Consider the following 24,483-nt stretch of genomic DNA (forward strand, 5'->3'; position numbering starts at 1 on the left):
ACACTTGAAAGTGCAATAGAATAAAAGCAAACAATCTAAGAACTTTTTGAAACGGGCAAAAGAGATAATGGGGGCATAGTGATATAAAACATAAGGAGGCAGCATAGTATTAAATAAGAGCACAATTTAATAAATCAGGATCTTTCTCTCTGGAGCTGAAGTAACAATGACTTCCTTTTTCTCTGTTATTGCCCACACTAAGTGCAGGAGTGGATTAGAGCCTGGATTAAAGAAATACACTTGACATAAACACTACACAGAAATAGGTAGGACTTCTCAATAATAGAATAATGTAGATAGAATTATATAGTATATATGTGTAATAGCCTGTGATGTAGGTTGCTTCTTCACCAAGCTTGTGTTTTGTTTGTCAAAAATTGTAGAATAAACACAATATGAATGTGTTCAATTGAAAAGGTGTAAAAATAAATTAAAATGATTGATGGAATTTGTTTACCTACCCAGAAGTCTGTGAGATAAAGTCTTACCATTTCAGTTCAGCAGATAATAAATAAGAATGATGGATTTGGAATAATAAAGAAACAAAGACACCAAAAACTGATCTCAAATGCCACTAGGCTCTAGGGAAAGACAGAATTCATCCACACATTCAACTCATTGTTGTGATTCACTGTGGAAGGATGCTCTTTGTATATATATTTAATGGATAAGGTATATCAAAATAAACACTAATGGAGAAACATGACTTTCTGATATTGTTGTTGGGAAGTGTACGCTGTTTGCTTCTTTCAGTGTTGATTAATACATTTTATTCTGATATGTTCAATAAACACTGCATGGAAAAACTAGGAGACACAACTTTGTATTGGTTTTTTTTCCTTTTAAGTTTCTGTTACTGTTACCCAGTAACAGAGGTACAGATTCAATGACAGCATATTAATGCAACACTGATAAACACTGTAAACTTTTAATATTGTAACTTTCAACCCTATTAAGTTTTTTTAAAGAAAACATGTGAAACTAAGCAATATCTGATGCAGGGCAGGGGATGATCACTGACAGGATACCTTTCTCTGCCTCAATAAGAAGAGAATTCAAGTTAGCTGAATTAGATGACAACTTTCTCAAACATAAAAGGGAGAGGATGTAACATTACTAATGGTAAAGTTCTGAACTTCAGGACGCCTGCATGGTTCAGCTGAAAGAAAGATAGGGAGCATAAGGTCATTAAGTGATACACATACAGCAAAAAGGAGGACAGCGGAAAGGAGGACAGCATCAGTATGAGCAGAGACCTTGAGGTGGAATACAAACATCCTCAAAAGGGAAGGTTTCTGTATGGTGTGTGCACTCTTCTTGATGAGACCTGCAAGTGCCTACAAAGTGTTCTCTTATATCAGGCTACATTGCAGTCTGCAAGCTTTCTCAATTCGTTCATGTACCAAAACCAAAGCAAAAGAATGAGTTCAAAGAATCTGATTCATTAATTACTTGTTAAGCCATTCAAAGAGATTCAGAGCGTATATATTTGCAAAAGCTGCAGGTATGAAAACGATATGAATGTCTTTTTTTCATGATTATAAGCATTTGTAAATGTGATTTCCAGTTGTAGAAAAATAGGTCATTTTTATACATAGTAGTATATGTATTTTAGCTCAGATGACTAAGGTATAAATTCCAAGCACTTCAAAGGCATTTTGATTTTCCAAAACTTTTATTGTTAAGTTTGAAGACTAGACGAGGTCATACTGTTTGAACATTGTTCTACATTATTTAAATATATACAAAAACCATTAGAACTTTACACAGGTTGCCAAAGTTGAGATACTTCTGTACTTACTGACACATCTGAAGCCATAATTGTATGTTTCATATTTTGTTGTATAGCACAGATACACTCATTAGGATCCTTAGACTTCAAAACTCATATAAGTTTGTATGCAATCATTCCAAAAGAGAAAGTCAACCTAAAAAATCAAAACCACGGGTATTTTCTTTCTTCTTTTTTTTGTGTGAGAAGCCCTTCATAGAACATAGATAATCCTAAACCTTGTGCATTTTGATTTACTTTCCAGGCTATATAAGTAGCATATTAGGGGGCTACAGAAAGGTGCCTAGAAATACCTAACTACTTTGGGGGTAAACTTAAGAGAATATCGTCCATGCCAATTCAGTTTCACTGTTAGAATTACTAGAAAAGTTAAAGACAATTTCAACACATTTTCCCAAAAAGTGAAAGGATGCAATCTTCAAGTCCACTTCCTTTTATTGCAACAAATTACTCTTGAGTAAGCGGCTTGAGGATTCCAGCCTTAAAGACACCAACCTCCTAAAGACAATTCAATGACAATCCTCAAAGCACCTACATCTGGAGACGTTCCATTGACTTCGACACAATGACTTCAGACTAAGTACAATGAACATTTCTCCTTAATTTTAAAGGACATGTTCACAAATGATCCAGGTATGTTTACTGTACAAATACGGTAGGTACAGGAATAAAACTCAAGACTGTATACACACATACCCCAACATATCTTTTTGGATGTTCTAAAACTGTAGTATCAACAGTGGAAGTGTATCAGGATCATGTTAAAACAACCCTGCCCCCAACCTTATGTACTGATCACTTTTTTGAAGTGCCCAAGGAGCATGTATGCATGAAAGTGGTACACATTTAGCTTCTGTACACCAAGGAATAATCAATGCATAAAGGTGTCAGAATTTGTCACCATGATCCTAATTTCCTTTCCGTACATTGATTATGCATAGTTTTTAATGTCTGAAATGGGCTTCTGAGTCAGGCATACTAGCAATATACACATACAAAATATTCATACAAAAAAAGGGTGGAGACATAAGCAGGGTAAACTGATCTTCAAATATGCCCATGTAAGCTTCAGTTCCATTAACATTCTATATGAGTTTGAGGAAGAATGAAAGCCCAATGACTTGCCCCCTACATGAGAAACAGACACGTTAAGACATTTGTGAGCTTCCTGATTTTAGGATCAATGCCCAATCATAATTGACAAGTCATGGAGAATGAAATACTTGCTCTGAGTTAATGTTGCTGAGGTGCAAATACTCCCACTTAAGGACTTTGCAGATCACAACCCACATCTAAGACAAGTACAGTTGTGTGATGTGTCTTCTGAAGATTTAGGTCTGATTTCCACAGGTACATAATTACATAACATCTAATCACTCAATTTTTTTGATTATTTAACACTTGATGACTTGCAGTTAAATAGGTGAACGTACTCCATGTTCATAGTAATCTGAAAGTGTAGATTGTGGGATTTGATGGTTGGTTCACATATGCCAATCATTGTGTGATGAATATGAATGAATGCATGGGTTCTTACTGTAGGATCCTGCAGCACTAACAAATTTAATTCAATTAAAAAGGAATAAAAAACTAGAACTGTAGAACACTGAACCCCATTGTGGTGCCCAGGGGTAAATGCCAATGAGTTTTCTTGTGACCACTTACTGGTTCCTCAAAACGAAAAGCCAGTGTTGGCTTTCCTTGACTATATTTGAGCAGTGATTGCTTCAGAATACATCTCCCAGGATATATCTCTTTTGGATTCACTGGGAGTGTCCATACAGAGAACATGGCTTGGTTGTCATTTTGTGACTATTCCCACATCCCAGGGTTGTGGTGGTGCCCACTACCTGTCTCAAAATTCCATGTGACCACAGGCTTAACAGAGTTGAGGACCCTGTCAGTATAGTGTATGGGGCACATTTGCCTTTCAACTATCCTGTCATATAAAATATAAAGGGCATACTTCATTGGGAAGTTCTCCGGCACAAGCCTTATTGAAATGGAATACAGAGTAGAAGCGTTCTGCAGTTCTCATTCATTTCAGTGGGACACTCAGAAAAAATGTCCTTGTGAATTGCATGCATAGTTATCAAGCAGATGTCAACAGCTTTTCTTTAAATGAATAATGATGTCATTGAAGCAGAATATGGCAAAAAAATCCCAAGGTATATCTTTAAAAAAAGGTGGTAGGAATGAACAAAGGGCAAAAATGCAACAATTTCATATGAAAAGAATGAACTGGAACAAATTTTTTCATCATAGTGTTATTTTTATGCACTATGAACTATGATTGATTTAATTTGCATATAAGAGCAATTTAAATGCAATTTTTTTTTTCATAAAGGGAAGAAGTGATAATAACACAGACATATGACTAGCAGCTCAAATTGTCCTCTCATTTCAAGCTTTATTCACTGGAAAGGGCTTAGCAGTAGCTTTTTAGGATCAGAACCCAAATACTGAAAACATACTGTATCTTATTTGCAGAAATCATCTCCTCTTAGAGGGAGGCTACAATCATGCTAAGAATTCTGCTTGATGAGAGTCTGCAGCATAAGGATCAGAGATTACTCATTTCTGTCTCAAGGTGGTTAGCATGCTGAGACCTCTTTTTGGCTTGAGACCTGCATATTCAAAAAGATGCATATGCAATTTTCATTGAATAGGGACTTTTAGCACCCAACTGGTGGTTGCCATCAGTGTCCCCCAGGATGGAGATCAAGTCTCAAATGATTTTGCTTGCATCCTGTTGTACTGCAAGAACATAATATGGCCCCATGAAACAGCAGAAAAGAATGATGCCATTCTTAGACCCACTGAAAAATCAAGCATGAGTTCACAAATTTTAAATCTAGAGTAAGCCTATAAACTTTAAACAAAATTGCTCTGCAGTAAATGAGCTGTGAACTGCAGATCTTCATAAAAGCCTAAAGTGCAGAAAATGGGCTGTCAGTAGTTTTAATATCAGTCCCCAGCCTTATTTTGCCAGTCTTTTTGCACCTTAAATTTCAGTTATGATTGACTTTCTCTTTACAATTATTCACTACAATTGAAGACCACTCCATAGATAACACTGTTAAGAAATGTTAACACAGTTACAGACAAGACAGTAACAGTCTAGTGGCTTTATGTAATGCAGCACAAATCCAACTCAAAAACAGGGGGAAAAAAGAGAAATTGCACAGGACCTTAACATTTCTTACACATACTTGCTTATTCTTTTATTAGGTTATCAAACTGAGAAACTCTGAATAACCATGTCTAAGCCTTACAAAAAAACCCCCATAAGAACAAAGGCACCTCGAGAATTAGGTGCTTTTAATTAATGCAGGGCACATTTTTATTGGTTCCTTTTTGAAGCAATGTTGTTGAAGGAGCCTCCATTGATCATTAAAAGGTCATGTCCGAAAGGAGAAACAATGAGTTTACATGGGATTTTGTAAGGGTCCTTACAAAGAGTTTCTCTCTGTAAAAAAATACAGGATGGCAAGTCTTATATCAGTCACAGAACCAATGATCTTTTCTCTGTGATTTTCTTTTAATGATAATGCAAGGTAATTTTAAAAAAGATGATTAGCTTGATACATTAATGAAGCACAAGCAAAACTAAATCTACTATAGCATGTTATGAAATTGAGAATAAACAGAAATTGAAGGTTTCAGGTGATAAGATGGTACCCCAAATTGCCAAGGAAACATAATACCCCATTTTTGTCAGAAATCAAGGTTCCTTGCAATATTAGCTAAGTCCACAACTCTCCAAAACATCTCCTATACCTGCAGGTTTTTGCACTGGAGGAATTCCATCTGGATTATGTACTAGTAGTGCTCTCATACCCATTTCAGTCAGTTCACGTGTTGGAGTTGGACCACATCAGTTCTTAGCCGCTATATTTACAATGCTGCCAACATATTTGCACACTAGCCTCAGTGACAAAACAACCCCTTTGACTGAGAATGGATTTGGCTAGCCCCCTGGAAAGCACACTGGGTTGATTCAGCATAAATAGTGTCAACCAGCTTTGTCTTTCCACACAGGGAGTCTGATGCACAGAAGTCAGTGCAACTTGCCAGTTTTGCCTGATGAATATGTAAAACAACAGGATTTATGGCAAAGTCAGATGACCAGGCAGAAACTCTTATCAGGTAACTGGCTCACCATTTGAGATATCTGCTTACTGAGAATTCTGTTCAAACTGTGGATGGCGGGGGACACACACACCCTCCATTAGTGTGTATTAACGCCCTATACAACTAGACCATGTTATTGCAACTGTAGTGGGTTATGTAAATCAGCACTAAGAAGTTAATATTTTTCATGTAGTTATAGAGCTGCACCAGAGTGAAATGCATCTGGCACTGGAGTTGTGCAGCATACAAACCAGAAATATCTGAAGCCCTCTCTCAAAGAATGTGGCCTCTCTTCATTTGCATGCTCTTGGGAAGTGCCCTGTTACCAAGGTTTTATTTACTCTGTAAAACTCGGGACTAAAATTCCACACCCAGCCAATTAGTATCATAAACCTAAGCAATGTTACTTGTGCGGAAGTCAATGGGATTAGGATTTTGTACCTCCAGTGAGGATTGTAATGTTGACCCTTCTACCTTTGCTAATTAAGGAGAGGGTAAGAAACTGAGCAAAAAACAATTATTATCAACCACTGAAGGTGTTAACAAACATCACCACATACTTTTGAGCATCTCTCTTCCTATTTTTTTTAATATGGAAGGTGGGATTCTCAGACAGCCGAATGCATCATCTAATGCCAATGTTTTGCCAACAGTGTTCTCTTCAGTGTATCAAAGAAATGCAATCCCTCCTTGCATAAACATGGACTTGTCTGAACCTTGACATATCCCACCCTTTAATTAGTTCATGAATACCTACATTCTTTTCTATTTTGCTCTTTTTATGGGAGTGGTCCTCATCTTCTCTAAGTGGCTTTGCTACTCTTTTACTTAGAATCTTGCTTTAAACAGATCTTTTTCTCTCGACGTCCACCTCTCTGTTGTTTGCAGCTTTTCATATGAATGTATGTACACTTCTAATGGATGTACACTTCATGCATTTAATGAAGTGACTGCTGACTCGTGACAATTTATGCTTGGATTTGTTTTGTTGATCTTTAAGGTGCTGCTGGACTCCTGACTTACAATGTCACACTCTTTCTGGCTTTCTCTTCTACATACTCATGGCATAAACATCCCCTTGTTCATTATCTCCAAATGCGGATGTTTGTCTCAGATCTGAATCCATTTTCTCTGACTGGCTACACAAGATCTTACAGCTTTCATGTTGTTCCATCTATGGGTCGGTCCTCATACTTACTATTTATAAGTGCTTGCAGAACCTTTGCAGAACTGAGTGATAAACAATCATTTTAGTGATCGTATCATGTGATCCTCCAGCCCCAAGATCTTGTTTCATTCAATTTTCACCATATTTCTGAAGAATTAGTTGGGGGCAGTCAGTGTAGTAGGGGTCATATTGGACAAGGCCTGCATGTTTTGGCATGTATGCCTGAATCTCACAGATAAGTCTTCTCCCTTACAACTCCAGAAGGCAATTTCCAAGCAAGACATGGCACAGTCTCACACGAATATCATTTCTACAACATTTATCTGTGCCCACCTCTACTGTGCCCACAGTAGCTTAAATCTTGCATATGTTCCATAGTTATTCCACCTTCGCATCCTTTAGGAAGAAAACTACAAGCTGAATTCACTGACTTCACTCCAACAAAAATCATTAACTTCATAGCATACTGATAGCAGACTTTGTGCCATAAAATCCAGGTCAACTCATTAAAAGTAAACAGTATTTAATGTGATTAAACAGAAAAGACAGTGAGGATGCCCACTGAATGCTTAAATGGAAAGCAAAGAATATAAATAAGCTGGGATATGCAGACTCCACATTTGGGAAAGAAAATGATGAAAGGTAGTTTGTAACATTAGGAGGACTGCAGACTACAGAGATTCTCCCAAGAAGTGTCATTAATCTTGACAATGCTTGATAGGCACAAGGGAAACAATCAGATGCAGTCATCCCCGAGAAAACTTATTGCTAAAGCTGCAGGATCACTTTTTGCAAGTAAGATGACCGTCTGGGTTTGGAAACAATGAATCAGCCCACTCTTTTGGAAATCAGAAAAGAACTCTGTCATGCCATTTTCATCTTCCTTGCAAAAGTGATGCTGCTTTTCATCCCTAACTGTATTTCATCCAGTGTGAACAACTCAGAAGAAAACTTGAAAGGTAATTTCCACAGCGAAACAGAGTAATAACTAGAAGCAATTTAAAAGGACAAAATCAGATTGGACCATTTTAAGGGCAGGCTTAGACCTCCTTACAAAAGACAGTTAGCAGCCTACCAGAAAGTGAGCACTTATTCATGAAAAACCCATCCAACTTCCTACAGGTTTTGCACAGTTTCTTCTATGGAGATATTTTTAGGAATATCAAGAGTTGTGCTGTTAAGTGAAGATCCCTCATCAGTCCTCCTCTGTACAGCCCAAGAGCTCTGACCGTAAAGTGATCCTGCCATACCATGACCAAGGGAGGATCCTTATGTGCCGCGCAAAGATTGGAGGGTCAATGACATTCTTTCTGTGGGTGTCGTTGTCAAAATTTCCTTGGAAAACCTGAAAAATAATCAAGGAGAAACAAAAGAGAGTGAAAATCTGCCCCAAAGATTTCTGGCTTACCTTGACCAGAGCCAGAGCATTTTCAGCCTTGGCTCAACCTGGTGGAGCATTCTGACGATGTGACCCAGGCTCTGTGGAACCCATTGCAATTCCGCAGTGGCTGTGGGACAAAGTTGTTCCACTGGGCATATGGTTGAAACAGCTACACGAACCCTCTCTCCTATTCATCTCAGCTTCCTGTTCCATTTCTGCCACCATCTTTCCCTTCAGTGGGTTTAGTAGCACTTTTAATGAACTCTCGCCATCAAGTATGAGTACATTTTAAATGGGTAGAACTGTTATTTAAATGCTATTTATATGTTGATTTTAATGTTTTATAAAATGTTGATAGCTGCCTTGAGCCCAAAAAGGGAAGATCCACATATAAAATTAAGATCCACTTATAAAAAAAGATCCACATAAACAAAAAAGTAAATAAATATTTTAAAAGGGGGTAAAGTGAGTCAAGACAAGAGAAATGGCATATAGACAAATGACAATACTTTAGGAATGCCAGGCGCTGGCCTGACAACCGGAAGATTCAAGGGCTGGGGAAGAAATGACATCAGACTACATGTTGACATCATATCCAGACATGACATCAGTGCAATACCCTAGAAAATCTGTGGTATTAGGAAGACTAGCTATGGTCTTATCTATATAGTGTTATTCTAAGCACAGAAGTACCTTTCTAAATCCATTGGGGTAGCAGCAAAATCAGAATGAAATGCTAACGTACTTGGCTCAGATTCTCAACTATCAGGGACAGGGAGATGTATTAATACCCATGTGTGGTGAATCGCAAATGGCTAAAATCCTGAGGTCCACTGACAACATTGTGCAAGTAATTTCCACAGACCACTTCTGTTGTTACTACAATGCCCACAAGTTATTAGGTTTTCTGGTGAGATTCTGACCCTTGAATCTCTCATTTGTTGATGCAGAAGTCACAGGAGTGAGGTATTCATACTTTAGGCAAACAAAGCCTCTAATTAGGCTCAGAAACCATCTCTCCTATTCATAATCACAACACATGGCAGTCAAAGAAAATCAGAGAATGCTTGTTTCCAGTTAGCACATTTCTGCTATAGAATGTTTTGCTTACGTATGAAATGAATGTCTTTTAATTACACTTTTGGGCAAAGTTTGGTAGTCCAGACAATAAGAGAGAAATTTTGTTTCATGCACTTTTAGAACTCTGGGATTATTTTTATCACTGGTATGCAGCTTGGCGATAGATCGTTTTTCTAAAAATTAGCTAATGAATGAAATGTCACCTGTTTCAAACAAATGTTAGCTAGTAGGGCAATCATAATGAGCAGTGCATAAGCCAGACTAAATTTAACAGTCCCAAGGACATGCATGACACATTACAGCACACATTTGTTCAGGTAGGATAAGCTTATGTGCAGATATATATTCTTTTTTATCCTTGTTTTATTGTGCAAGAGTTTAGCATAAACCATTGCACAGTTTTTACAGCAGGAAGGAGAGAGAGGATTTAAAATCTTTTCCCCAATCACTATATTCAGTGCTGGCAAAATATATTTTCCTACCAGCCTTCAGAATTTTGTCACCAGGAAAATGTGAGTTGGAAGGGACTTGATGGCACTAAACACAACACAGAGACACCCCTTTACCCTGCTGGCTCTTCTACTGTACCATGGAATTCAGAATGGAATGACTTGACACGAATGTCACAGATACCTTTCTGTTTTGACTGTTGTATCACTGGTAACCGGAACACCACACATCGTTTTTGTACTATTGTTAAATATGTGTTTAAATTAGTTTTCATTTATCCAACTTTTAAGAGTATTGCGTATTCCTGCCCATACCACAACAGAAGAACACATTTATAGCCTTTTAAATGTAGCAGAACAAAAATAGATAAATGAGTGAAACAATACAGTCCTGGAAAATGTGAGCCGAGCTATCTTCTTCCTCATAGCATTCTTTTGACATTTCTTAAGGCTTTTTAAAAAGATCTTAAACCCTCTGAATTATTTTTAATTTTTTAGAGCTGCTTTGCTTCTCTAATTCTGGAGTACACATCTACCCTTTTCAAAATATTGAATTTTAAAATGCTCATAACCCTGAATCTCCATTAATTCTAACTTAAGCAGTTTTTGTTAAGATTGATACCAATGGTATTACTCATCAGTTTATCATATTAGCATCTTGCCAAAAAGAGGCTGGACAAGTATAAACAGTTAACTTTATTGAAGATACTTTATTGAAGATACTGGAAAGCCTACTAGATGCTCTTTTCTCAACATATTGGCTAGAAATCAGATAAATAGGAATGAGAGGTGAAGTGTCCAGTGACTCAAGGGTCTAAATGACTTCCAAATGCTTAGTGAATGCAAGTTCAGAAAATATTACTTCTGCTGACAAAATAAGCTCTCTTCCAATCGTATGCATCCATAACCTTAAGTATAGACCTTTTCTATCAAAGTCAAGCCTATGTGGTACACATAGCTGTCAGAGTCTTGGTCCATCTAAGCTAAGTCAATATTGTTTATTCTGACTATATGGCTAGGCAGGGTTTCAGATATAAAAATCTGTAAAATATCGACACTGATACTATCGACACTGATAATATTACTAATGAGGACTTGCTATTTAACCAAGGTACAAGTTCACACCATAATTACTATATTAACATTTCTCTCCAGCAAAACAAACAACCAAACACACACATACTGGTTACATCAAAACTTTTAGTTACCAAAGTTTTTTATCCCTAACCTGACTCAATATTGGAAGCTACTTCCTGAGCTCTTCTTTTTGGTGGAAGAACCAAGACTGCTTATAGCGTTCCTCCTCCCTGTCCAAGACTTCCCTTCATTTCCTTATCTGGAGAAGTTCCCAGCTCCGGAACATCTTGTGGCACACCCTCCACTAATCAGGAGACTATTCTCTGAGCTCATGAGAACTCACTTCCCTTTCCAAGGGTAGGAAAAAGGACCCTTTCCTACACTATTTTATTTCAAAACTACATCCCTATGCAGAAATGTAAACATGCATAGGGATATTTATTTCTACATTTTAATGACTTCCTCTGTAACAATGTACTTCATTTTGACAGGCCTGAATCCACTGTCCATCAGTTTCATTGGATGCCTTCAAGTCCTGTTATTTTAACAGAGGGAGAAAAAGATCTCATTGTCAACTCTCCCTACTCTGTGTATAGTTTTATAAATGTATATCATCTACCCCCTTAGTTGTCTCTTTTCTAAACTGAGAAGTCCTTGACTGTTCAGTCTGTTCCTCGTAATGCCCCAACTCCCTGTTCTTTGTGTGGTTGATCTGCAAGACTTGAGATCGGCTTTGCATTGAATATTTTGCACCTCCCCCCACCATGTTTTTCATCAGTCTGTCTAAGAACCTCATTCATATTGTTGGTGTTGGCATATGTGTTAAAAGTGAGCATTATTTTCTGAGGGTGGAATACATCAGTAATGTCATCATCCCACTGCCAGCTAACCCAGCCCCCACTTTTGTTTATTTTGGTGCATGTGCCCTTGTGAGTGCCACTGAGGGAGAAACTTGAAGTGGGGTGTGTGTGAATGGCAATACTGGAGGAGATTTTGCATTCGTTGGAACCATAGGTGTTTCTATGCTATTACATAGATATTGGCGTACAACAAACATTAAGCATATTGAATCATGAAGTGCAAATCAAAGGTTGTGCCTTGGGTTTAGAAGAATTAAATGAACAAAAAAGCTGTAGGACAAAAAACTACAACGTATGCGCTGACAGATGCAAACCCACTGACTCCATGGCTGATTACCCTCAAGGCATCTGCTGTTTGATGGGGGCAAAATTGCATCACCACAAGATTTCTCATACAGGTATATTTCCTTAAGCTCCACTTTCACTTTTTATTCTCCCCGTGGCAAAAGAGACCACTTATAGCACAAATTTAATTTTGCTTCGCAACCAGAGTGGGCAGATTTATCTGTGGACACAACTTTGTCACAGACTTCTTCCCTCTGCCCACAGCCAGCCCACCTAGTTTCACCCCCACTCCCTCATTCTGCATTGCATGTTTCCCCTTGATCCTGCTCCCGACTCCTTTCCACTGCTCTAAATGCTTGTATCAATACATCAATATAGTAATAATAGAGAGTTGGCTTTTGCAAGGGAACAGCACAAGGAGGGTCAGTTTCTGGCTCCACCCCATCTCCCTTGCTCTGCTTCTGCCCTCCCTGATGATTGAGACATTTTTAAAACTTTTTTTCAGACAAGCTTCTATTTTAAAAACGAGAGAGAGAGAGAGAGAGAGAGAGAGAGAGAGAGAGAGAATAGGGGAAGGGAGGGGAAGGGAGGGGAAGAATATCAGCAAGATCTGTGCCTTTATGGGTATTGATGGGTGGAGTTAAGAGAAACAGTAAAAGGAGAAACTTGGGTGCTGTGTGGTTTCCGGGCTGTATGGCCGTGTTCTAGGAGGAGTATTTAAGCTGGAATGAAGAACCTGCAGCCCATACAACGAGCTCTAGCCTGAAATATTCCGGCCGTGTGACAATACATAAAAAGGAGAAACTGGTTGAGATTTCAGCAAGCAGTTGCAGGGCAGTAACTGGGTTGCCTCCTTGTGAGTAAACAGAAACACAAGGAGAGCCTTCTGCAAGCCCACTGGGAGAGAAGAGTCCTGAGGCTAGTATTTTTTTTTTTGCGTAATCAACCAATGAGTGCTTACATGTGGAGGGAAACTTTTATAATGTCATTTTTGTGTGTGTTTGTTATTCTGGCAAAACAAAGTGTCCCATGTAATAAACACAAATGATAGCTGACTTGTGAAAACACTGTAGAAATTTCTTTGTAGAGGTTTCTTTGCTGAGTTTTTGTCATTAAAGTCTTAAAAATACTTTTAGTGCAGTTATAATTCTTTATTCTGTTCAAGGCATTCAGGAGTATTATCCAAAGTGATTCAAAGCAATTCACAGACTGCTGTTTCTATCCTGTTGCAATAGCTTTCATCAGTGCATCTAGTATTCTACAAGACAAAGAAGGTCATCAGTACTCTTTATAATTAAACAGAATAACTTGAACATACCAGACCGCCACTATGGATACTCTTACCACCCTTGGATCATGTAAGTTCAGCTATTTTAAGATCTGCTGCAACAGCCCCCAGCCTCTTTGAGCATCAATATGGCACTGTTTGTTCATCCAATGTTTAATGCAAATTGGGTTTGCACCAAGTTATAAAACGTAAATTACAAACAGCTGTGTTCAGCATTTGTTTGTGTGCTCATACTTGAGTACATGGAGTTCAAAGTGTCCTGCATGTAATAAAACTGAATAAATGATAGCTTTTTGTATCAAGTTGATATGAACAAATAGTTTGTAATGTTTTAAGCCATTGTATTTAATCATATAAGTTATATGAGTGTAATTCACTGGGCACTGAGCACTTCAGAAACTTATTTTTGTTAAGAAAAACAAAACTCAGAGCAGCCTGACACTGGCCTTGAGTTGAAAGAGAACAGGGCCCCACCAAGGAGATAAGGAATTAGCAGAAGCTTACAAATACAGATAACAGTAAAATAGAAACTTAGTTGTTATAAAACCTTTCAAGTAAGATGTTTTTTAACTTAAGTTGCACCAAATATGGGATGAAAAAAAGGTGTGGTGAAAGGTGGGATGAGGCAAGCCAGGGTCTGTCTGCGTCTTCTTGACTCAAACCAATAGTCAGAAGACAGGAGGGATGTTTGTAAGAAGGTATAAATTATGTTACACACAAGCAACAGCCCCTTTGAACCTCCTCCTGTTGCTAACAGAGGAGGTTCCCTCTTCTCATGAAATTGAAACAATAAAACTCTGAACACTGAAGAAGCTTATGGATGGTTATTTGTGAAGTAACGGACAGAGTTTTAGCTCTGAACACAGGGCTCTGCCTGTGTCTGTAGTGGTGGCCGATGCAGGGAATTAATCTTGATCTAGCTCTGGTTTGGACAGTCTCTCTGTAGAGCCCCCGCCTCCCTTTAGGTGGTCAGGGGGCACTGTTCATTTTGCATCCTGAGTTTTGTCATTAAAGTCTTATAAATACTTTTAAGTGCCAATTCTTCAGTGCTCAGACTTTTAGCAGAGGATTCCTGAAATAGGGGTGCAATTGTATCTTAAAGGTAACAGTTAGAGCAAGGATTCCTAGAAACAGGATATCCTGGAGTAGGTCCTGAAAACAGGGACAAGTTGGTGACAAGGTGAGTAGTGGTTATTGAAATACACTACACAGGAGAAAGAAAGGGAGGAGGAAGAGCGTTTTCTCAGAGGAGTCCAAAGGGTGGGGGACACGGCCTCAGACTATAGGCACAAGTGCAATATGTTAGAGATAAAAGGGGGGGGGAGAAAGTGCAGCTCTTTCCAGAGTTTTAGATGGGAGGTATAGTGGTAGAGATACCCCGGAGACCCCCTGTGTAATAAGGTTGAGGTCAGTGGGACAAGATGACCTATTGTTTAAAAGGTATGGCTAGCCAAGAGTATAAAAGATTACTCGTATTTAAAGTTTTTTTTTGTGTGAGTTTAGCTAATTTTGAGAGCTCTTCTTATTCTGTCTGAAGTATCATATATTGATCCAAAAAAAAAATTAAAACAGGCTGTTTAAAGAGTAAAAAGAAAAAAATGCTTTTAGAGCAGTATTTTATAACAGGAGAGGAGGAAAATCCTGCTCAGTGGTTGATCATGTTTGTGTGTGTGTGAGAGAGAGAGGCTTTTTTTAGTGATTCAGCTTGACCATTTTAGAAGGGGGGACTACAGCTGATCCTCCTACTTAAGGTACACATTAAAAGAAGTTTCTGTTTAGTTACAGGAGACTAGAGGCATGGAGAAACAAAAAGTTTTAAGTTAAGGAATGTGAAAATGAGAGGAGAAGGGGTTGCCACCCTTGGAAACAACCCTCTGCCTCAAGAAATCAAGTATAAAATGCAGAAAGGGAAGCAGAATGATGTTTAAGATGAATCTATGATGGCAGTTAAATAAGAAAGCAAATTGAAAATAGGACATTTATAAAACATAAATTGTAAAAAGGATAAAATAGGCTAGTCCTCAGTTCTTCATTACAGGGAAAATGGGAGAGGACCTAGTATCTTGCTACAAGACTTAGGAGAGAAGGCAGATCGTTTTAAAGTAATCAAAGTATGTTTTGAGTAAGTTAAAAGTAACAAGATAGAAAAGGGGCTGAGTTAGTCAGTTTCCTTAATGAAATGACATGTTTTGATAATGCAACAAAATATGAATGGCATAGTACTCTTTATAACTAAATTCAGAATAACTTGAACCTAGTGTTTTTTTAAAGATAGTGTAGCCTTGTACCCAGTTCCAATGACCGAAAAATTCCAGGCTGAAATTGGATTGGCCAAGAATCAGTTTTTAACAGCTGCAGAATGAGGCTGGGGCACATGTTTTACTTTTAAAATTTAAAATTACAGATTGAAGTGAAGAGTAGAGCCTCAGAACAAGCATGAGTATTCCTGACAGGCTGTCTGTAAATTGTTCAGGGAGAAAAAAAGCTGTATTGAATTACGTAAGATGAGATGGCAGGCTGCATGCCTGAAGAAAAAAAGGAGAGATAAAATTACCACCCCTTTGATCAAAGTGTGAGATGCCAAGTTCACTTAGCTAAGGTTTTAAGATCTATGTAAAGATAGTGAGCCCCCAGCCCTTTCATATAGAAAGGCTGCAGTGTTGGGTTTAGTTTAGAAGAGCGTTGAGAGATGTGATTGGTTGCCAAAAGTATCGCATTAAAAAAAATGTTGACAGAAGAATTTCTCTCTCTTTCTTATGAAGTATTAAGGGGCGCCACATTGAAAATGTTGGGGATACAATGGGAGAGATTAGAGTTAATAAAAGAAGCATTTCTTCGTGTGATTAGTGTTTAAAATATGCTGCTGGGAGGAGGTGGGGATGGCCACTAGCCTGGATAGTTTTAAAAGAGGTTTGGACAGATTTATGGAGAGCATCGAGACTATGGCTACTGTTTACGTTCATCCATATGATTTGGGATGGCAAACTGCCAGGAGAATTTATGACATGCTCATTTGCTTAAATATGAAGCTGTGTTACTGGAACAAACAGATTTAGTGTTAAACCTAGACTTATTGTTGTGAAGAAATGAAGAATGTAAATATTTATACAGACCAAAATATTCATGGGTTATTCAAACCTTTAAGAGGCCAAGAGAAAGGGGTCTTTTTTGAACTAAAGGGCAAAATTGCAGCATCTGTGAACAGTTAGTGGGAAAAAAGTTCTAGAAGCTCTAGAACTTCATAGGCCGTGTTAGTGCTACATGTCAAAGGGCATTAAACAAGTGACTCATTTTGGCTGTGAAGTGGAAAGGAAGAAAAAATGTTGGGGCACTTGTGCCTAAAGGAGGTGACTTCAGGCAAATGGGTTTTAGGAGTAATAAGGGAGAAGAAAATGCAAATTGGGTTTGCAACCCAAGGTGGATGAGGCCAGTAAAATTTTGGAGGCAGAGACTGCCTAATACCTGGTCAGCCCAAATTTGCGAGCTTTATACATTGAATCAGGCATTGCAATTATTTAAAATATAGGATGCTTCTGGGGTGTTATACTTTTTTGGAAAAAAAAGGGTTTTAAGATAGAAGGGAGAAGAAAAAAGTTGTTCTAGAATCAGGGGTGTGGTTTATAGAGATGATAAAGGGTGGGTTAGTGAGCAGTAGCCTGTTTGGTGCTTTCATGGGATAAGCCACAGGAGTGATAGTGTGTTGGAAAACAACTACCAAATGTTTTTTTATAAAGTTTTATAATGAGAATAATTGTATAAAAAATTATAAAATTTGTAAGGGAAAAAAAAGGGTTTGTGTTTTTTGTGAAATGTATTAGAGAAATATATATAGTTTTTTTGAAAGTAATATAGAGGAAGGCCAAAGGGATATGTAATTATGAAATACCATGCTTAAAAGAAAAGTTGGGAAAAGTAGAAATTGAAACATAGATAAATATAGTCAAGCAAATTCTGTGGCCAAGTTAAGAAAAGTCTGTCTTAAATGAAAATCCTTTTTTTAGTTTAAGAGTTTAAACATAACCATGGGATTATACTTTTGCTTTTTAAGTAATGTGCAAATTTTTTGTATGGGATGTCATTTTACCATGAGGGGTAATTTTGAGTAATGATTGTTATTAGGAAATGTGCTGCCACTGGTCTGGCCTTTGTTTCTGTTTGTTTCTGACGAAGCGGCTTTATCACACACCAGATCCTGGAGTCGGATCATGTTCTTGCCTGGAGACTGAGTCCTGTTAAAGCACTAAATGGAACCAAAGTGGGAGACTTATTAGAAGTGCTGTATGTGACATAGGTATCAGTAAGGACAAGCGTGGATGGGCGTGTCTATCTGGAAAAAGCCTCATTGCCTTTTGAGCCCTGAACTGCTGTTATGCCTCTAGCTACTAGCTGTTTAAACTGACTTTGAGAAGAAAGCCAGACAACAAAACTGAACCAAATTTTAATATTTAACTTCAGGACATTGACAGTTGAAAACTACCTGAAAACAATCCTGTAAGATACTAGAAGAAGAAATTATAGAACTTTGCTTTTTAATTTTAAAACCCCTTTGACTTCCTTATGGACTTGATTTGAAAAAATGAAAAGGACTTTTGTGTAGAAATGGAGAGATAGGAGTTTTTAGATAGTGGGGAGAAGTGCACTGGTGTTATCATTATTATGGAAGGAGAGAAAAGAAGCTTCTAGCTTCTACAGACTAATAGATTCCTAGATGCAATTGGTAGGAGTATCAAGACTAGGAGCCTACAGTACTCTAATTACGAGTAAATGGGCAGCAATATTGTAATCAATTTTTGATATAAAATTTGGTGTCATATAGTACATACATTATATTAGTGGTGTGGGGGTTACCTTTTAGTGTAAGGAGCCAGAATGTATAATAATAAGTTTTATAAAGTAGTAAGGTTAATATTTATTAGTATGGAAATGTTCTAAAATGTTGAGTATGCTCTAGAGAGCCTTTTACTTGAGAGATGGGTTGGGTGGCTTACTAATTGAATTTCTTATTTATTGGTTGAAAAATGTCCTTATGTTTATTTTAATAAAGTGATAGTAATGGGTTATTATATATATATGTTGTATGCAATGTTTATTACCTTTTAGGCAGTTGTGCACATGCTACACGTCACAAGGGTTAATAGCTTTAGTTACAGAAAAAAGCACTTATTTTAAAAGAGCACCAAGTTAGCATGAAAAAACATAATACAATTATGTAAATGCAAGTTTTAGTGGCTTAAAACAGTATGAAAAAGGAAAAGATGGATTGATAGCGAGACAAATAGTTTGTAATGTTTTAAGCCACTGTATTTAATCATATAAGTTATATGAGTGTAATTCACTGGGCACTGAGCACTTCAGAAACTTATTTTTGTTAAGAAAAACAAAACTCAACTGACACTGGCCTTGAGTTGAAAGAGAACAGGGCCCACCAAGGAGATAAAAAGGAGGTGTAGAAGCTTACAAATACAGATAACAGTAAAATAGGCTTAGTTGTTATAAACCTTTGCGTGCAGATGTTTTTAATAAGTTGCACCAAATATGGGATGAAAAGGTGTGGTGAAGGTGGGATGAAATGACAGGGTCTGTACGTCTTCTTGACTCAAACCAATAGTCAGAAGACAAGGAGGGATGTTTGTAAGAAGGTATAAATTATGTTACACAAGCAACAGCCCCTTTGAACCTCCTCCCTGTTGCTAACAGAGGAGAGTTCCCTCTTCTGCGCAGAATTGAAACAATAAACTCTGAACACTGAAGAAGCTTATGGATGGTTATTTGTGAGTAACCGGACAGAGTTTTAGCTCTGAACACAGGGCTCTGCCCTGTGTCTAACAAAGTGATCACTTTCCACAATAAGTTACCTATTGATTTATGAGTTTTTATAATCAATGATGACACTTGGCTACTTATAATGCATTCTTTGTATTGTACACAAGCTATGTACAATTTCACATTTCTTTTCTCTACATTCTATTGACTATTCAATTATTGCTAGAAATACTATTAATATTATGCAGGGAGAGCAACTACCCAAAATACAACCCCTGTCCTCATTATTATAACAAACATTTTGCTCCACATGCTCCTTTCCCATACTAAACCTGGACCATGTAAAATTCTCAGTGATCTAAGACCATGGTGATGGTTTGGTATGCTCAAGTTTTTTGTGTAATTATAAACAGTACTGATGACCTTATTTGTATTGTAGAATACTAAATACATTGATGGAAGCTACTGAAACAGGATAGAACTGGCAGCCTGTCTGTGAATTGTTTTGAAGCACTTTGAGTAAAACTGCCGAACACTTGAACAGTGTGAATTATTTTGAATCATTTTGGATAAAATTGCTGAACACCTTGAACAGAATAAAGAATTATGACTGCACTAAAAATGTTTTTAAGAACTTTTATGGCAAAACTCAGCAAAAAAAAAAAGCACCTCTCTTTTCTGCAGCACTTTCACAAGCCAGCTATCAGTTTTCTTTATTACATGGGACTTCCTATTTTGTCGAAATTATGCTGTGTTTTCCCATCATTTGTATATTTTAGTTGTTCTGGCAAGACAAGGAAAGGAGTGCCCTATAATATGTGTGTGTGTGTGTGTGTGTGTGTGTGTGTGTGTGTGTGTGTGTGAGAGAGAGAGAGAGAGAGAGAGAGAGAGAGAGAGAGAGAGAGCGAGAGCAGCATAGGCTCCCTCACACCCCAGAAGTGCCCTGAACTGGCAACTCCACTGGCCAACATTCTCTTGCCTCCTCTCTCTGGGGCAAGAGCAAAGATGCATTAGCATGGTGACAGAGCCCAGGAGAGATAAAGGAAGGCAGCCCTTTCCCCCTATTGCTGCAACCCAGTATTACTAGTGCAACCAATAACCCACCCCCCCCCCCGCCAAAAAAAGGCTGAGGGAAGGGGGAGTGGACGGAAGGAGATGAGGAGGTATGAGGAAGAGGGTGGGAGTGTGGGGGGGAGCGGTAGCTTTTCTGCAATTCAAAGGGTATGTTGATTTTCTCTGAGGAAAAAATTCAGAAGCAGGATTTTGCATGAGATTGGTGCTGACTTGATAATGGTTAAATTTTAAAAAAAAAAGCCATATAAGTGCTCAGGGAAAACACAGGGGAAAACACAGAAATCCTAAACCTATTCCTGCAAGATGAAAGAATGTTGTGGAACACACACAAAAAAACTAGCTTTATATTGTGGCATAACAAGTGGAAATTTCTGTGTATAACAGCCCTGAATCTCAGCAAGTTCAGACCCCATTAGCTTATACTTTAAGTTGGGACATTTTGTTCCAGGGCGTACCACTTTATACTTACCAGTACTAAACCTCATTTGTCACATTATTGCCCACTCAACCAAATTGTGGAGATTTTCCTAGCATTCTTTGCAAATTGTCATAACTATGAAAAATTAATAGTTTAAAATACCCTAATCTATTCAAAATGCAAGAAAATCCTTCAAAATATGTGGCTGGGGGGGAATATGGAGGAATCTTGTGTCATATTCAAGACAAACAAACATACTAGGCCTCAATAAATCTATTAATCTGTAAGGTGCCACAAGGCTCCTTTCCCCCTTCATCTCTTTATTATAAACATAAAAATACATTCAACTACAATATATAGAATGTTATCATCTCTTTTTCAACTACACTGGATTTCCAAGCCTGAGGTAGTTTTTGAACAATAGCCATGGGAAGTAATTAAGCTGTCTTTTCTACAGTTTTCAACAACATTTCCAGTGGTGCTAAGCATGTTTTTTTCTCTCCAGACAACAAATTTGAGCCAAAAGGAAAGGTGGGAAAAAATATTTAGGTGGATAAATGAAAAAAATCTTGCAAATATAGCATGGTGAATATACTCAAGATAAATTAATTTCTTTTCCCAATATGAGTTTATTCAGATCAGGTTTTCTGATCGTCTACAAAATTAAATAACTGGCAACTTGCCCCTAGTCTTGCTTCTCTCATTTTCGAGGAACAATAGAGATTATGCTCAGCCAGTGAGGCAATTAACCTGTTTTTCTACACAGTAATTTATCTAGGTGATATAATCTTTGCAGAAAAAATATTTCTAAGTTCTCTTCTGAAAGCACTTTTTCAAAAAGTTAAATTATGCTCCACCATTTTTTCAAAATGTGTAAAAAAGCTACTGTATGGTTCATAGATGATTTCCAATCCAGTGAATTTACCAGCCTGGACCTGTACATTTGAGTGCAAAAATGCCTTGTATTCTGTCAAAGTGTATGCGTCTATACACTGTAGAAATGTAGAAATTATACTGACACAGTTGTGAAAACATGGTTCCTATAGGGTATTCTTGCTTTACAGCTCTTCCACAAGGCAAGGGGTACTATGAAGGCAACCCTGGATCAAGATATGTCTTTGCATTAAAATGTTGATAGTTAGCTCAAGAGAATAAATTTCCATACTACTGTTCCATTTTAGCCATGCACAACAACTTGTACGCAGGGAAACAAATCTGCCAATCCACAAGTAGGTTTCCATATAGATAAAAGCACTGGCTATGCTCTTGTTTCCTGAACTCAAGAGTGGTAACACATCTGTTCTGCACATGTTGCACATCGATGCATGTAATATTGATATCACATGTGGCAAAAGATCTATAGATCATGACATATATTTGTAATATGACATGGCAGTTCCTTTCATCTGATCCTGAGTATTTTTTATAAATCAGACGGAGACAGTTGATTTTTACCCAATAAATCTGGTATAAATTACTCAAACTCTGAATATACAGTGATCTACTGACCTCTAGCTGAGGGAAAAAAGATCACTATTTAGTAGAGAGATTTTTTTCTGAAATATATTTTCACATGTGCCTCAGTTTCAGATCTTTCCAACTCCATGTTCAGAGACAGTGTTCAGATATGGCTCCCTTTCCAGCCAATTAAAATGAACACAAAAAGCAGGAGTTCTTTTAAAAAATCTTTTGTAGGGTCCCTTAGAGGAGTTTGGTGTCAATTTAAACTCAGAAAACTGCTGGTTAAAGTGGCAAAAGCCAGATAGAAACAGTAGGAGCTACTTTTTCCATAACTTCTCCATTTAAAAAGTGTGTGACAAAAGCTGAACCAAAACTTCTTTTGAATTTCACTTTTGCTTTCATTATTGCTGAAAACCATTCCTATTTTTTTGGTCTGTTCCTGATTGTTCCCCAGTCACTACAGATAAAAGACATAGAATTTTTAAAATTATTATCATTTGCTTACATGTTTGATGGAAAGTTCTCTATCATTGAATATGTACATTTACAAAACAATCCTGCATAGAGTTACTTTAGGCTAAGCCCACTGATTTTAGTGGGTTCAGACTAGAGTAACTCTGCACAGGATTTCACTGTAAGTCATGCAAACAAAACTGAAAATTTGGCTCAGCATCTCAAGCAATGTTAATTACAGTGAAGTTAGACTTTTTTCCTTTGAAATGTTGGCAATCTACAGGTTTTGTTTTTTAATTGAACAGAATCCTTCATATGATGAACTGAAATTTCCACTAGAATCAGAGATACAGTTTACAGACTTTGCCTAGAGATTATTTTTCATTGAATTACCCATTTTAATAACCTAACTACAAATTGTCAGTTAATTTACAGTCTAAATTCCTGATTTTAGCCTTTAAAACCCTTAACATCCTGGGGCCCAGAATAACTCAAAACATGCCTGCTCATAAACAAGTGATACTAAGTTATTCAAGACTGACCCAAGAGATTGTGATGACCACCAAAAACCCTCTCATGACAGGGTGTGTGGGCAACAAAACTGTAAGGAAGATTTGGGTAGCTTCTGCATGGGCCAAATATAATGCGTCTAGGATGTTATATGAACTGTTTCTTGGGGGGTGAACTTCACACAGATCCCGTTCCCAAAACATGTTTGGCCTGTTTTATTCCTCTCAACCTGGAATTTTCAAAAATCACTAAACCAGTGATCCTTTTGCACAATTCCGAGCTGAAGGCGCTCCTGCACAAACACATCAGGCAGGAGATGCTTTATTTCCCTCCCTTCCACCCGTTAATTTTAGATTCCGTGCCATCTACTGTCAGGGACAATGCACTTGCCTGCCATTCTGATCACCCAGCATATTGTGGGCAGATTATCTGAGCACTTGACAGTGTACAAAGTTCCTCAAGCATGTTTTTTTCCTGTGGCAGCAAGTATGACCACCATATAGATCTACCGCAACACGTTTATTATTGCCTGGCTGTTGCTGAATTCATTTCTCTATGCCTGCGCAGCTATGCATGTATTGCAGGATTTTTAAAAAGAGTCTCTGTATGAAAATGTGAAAGCAACCTGGATTGTTTCCCTGGGCTCCAATCACTGCCTGAATGGCTGAAGCACACACATGCAAATAGGAAAAAATAAAATTGATTCCTTTATGATAGCTGCAACCTGTTATACATATGCTGTGAGGAAGCCACCTTAGTGATTTGGATACTCTGGAGCATGCATGTGAGAAAGACATGGTTGTTTCTCATTATCTTCCTTCCTCCAGCAGTTCCCTGGGATTTTAAAATGCTTGGTGCTGGAGATAGCAGGACTTATGTGGACAAATATCATACAAGTGGGGGAGGGGAGACTTGGAGAAATTGATCCCCTGTTCCATCAGCAAAACCCCTATTGTCACAGGAGCAGTACCAGCCTGCTCCACTTCTTTAGTGCAGCCCCCTTGAAAGGCTTTTATGCTGTTATGCCAAATGTATTATCTAGTAGTCAGCAATTACAAAATCTACTTTGTCAAGGGAGTGGGAGCTGGGTAATTGGTGTGACTGGGGTAGCTGAGTAGAAGCTGGGTAGCAGATGTGTGAAATGATACATTCTTGTATTCAGCTTAGACATGGTTGTCCATTATCAATTCACCAACTTTCTCTTTTAAATATACTTCAACTGTCACTTTTTTATATTCACAAAGCTAAAGTGATAAGGCATCCTCTTAAAGATTAATTTTATGCATGTCT

The 24,483-nt window shown here is 37.8% G+C and overlaps 1 protein-coding gene across 1 annotated transcript in view; it reads right to left on the minus strand.

The window, feature by feature from the left end:
• Nucleotides 1-1,656: 1,656 nt before the first annotated feature.
• EDIL3 (EGF like repeats and discoidin domains 3) overlaps nt 1,657-24,483 on the minus strand; it is a 323,251-nt gene continuing 300,424 nt past the window's right edge. The window contains exon 11 of the mRNA XM_048502911.1: nt 1,657-8,439. Within this exon, the coding sequence (XP_048358868.1) occupies nt 8,290-8,439 (150 nt within the window). The 3' untranslated portion in view covers nt 1,657-8,289. The remainder of the gene's footprint in view (nt 8,440-24,483) is intronic.

This window comes from Sphaerodactylus townsendi, linkage group LG07 (genome assembly GCF_021028975.2).
Source record: "Sphaerodactylus townsendi isolate TG3544 linkage group LG07, MPM_Stown_v2.3, whole genome shotgun sequence".
Classification (NCBI taxonomy): domain Eukaryota; kingdom Metazoa; phylum Chordata; class Lepidosauria; order Squamata; family Sphaerodactylidae; genus Sphaerodactylus; species Sphaerodactylus townsendi.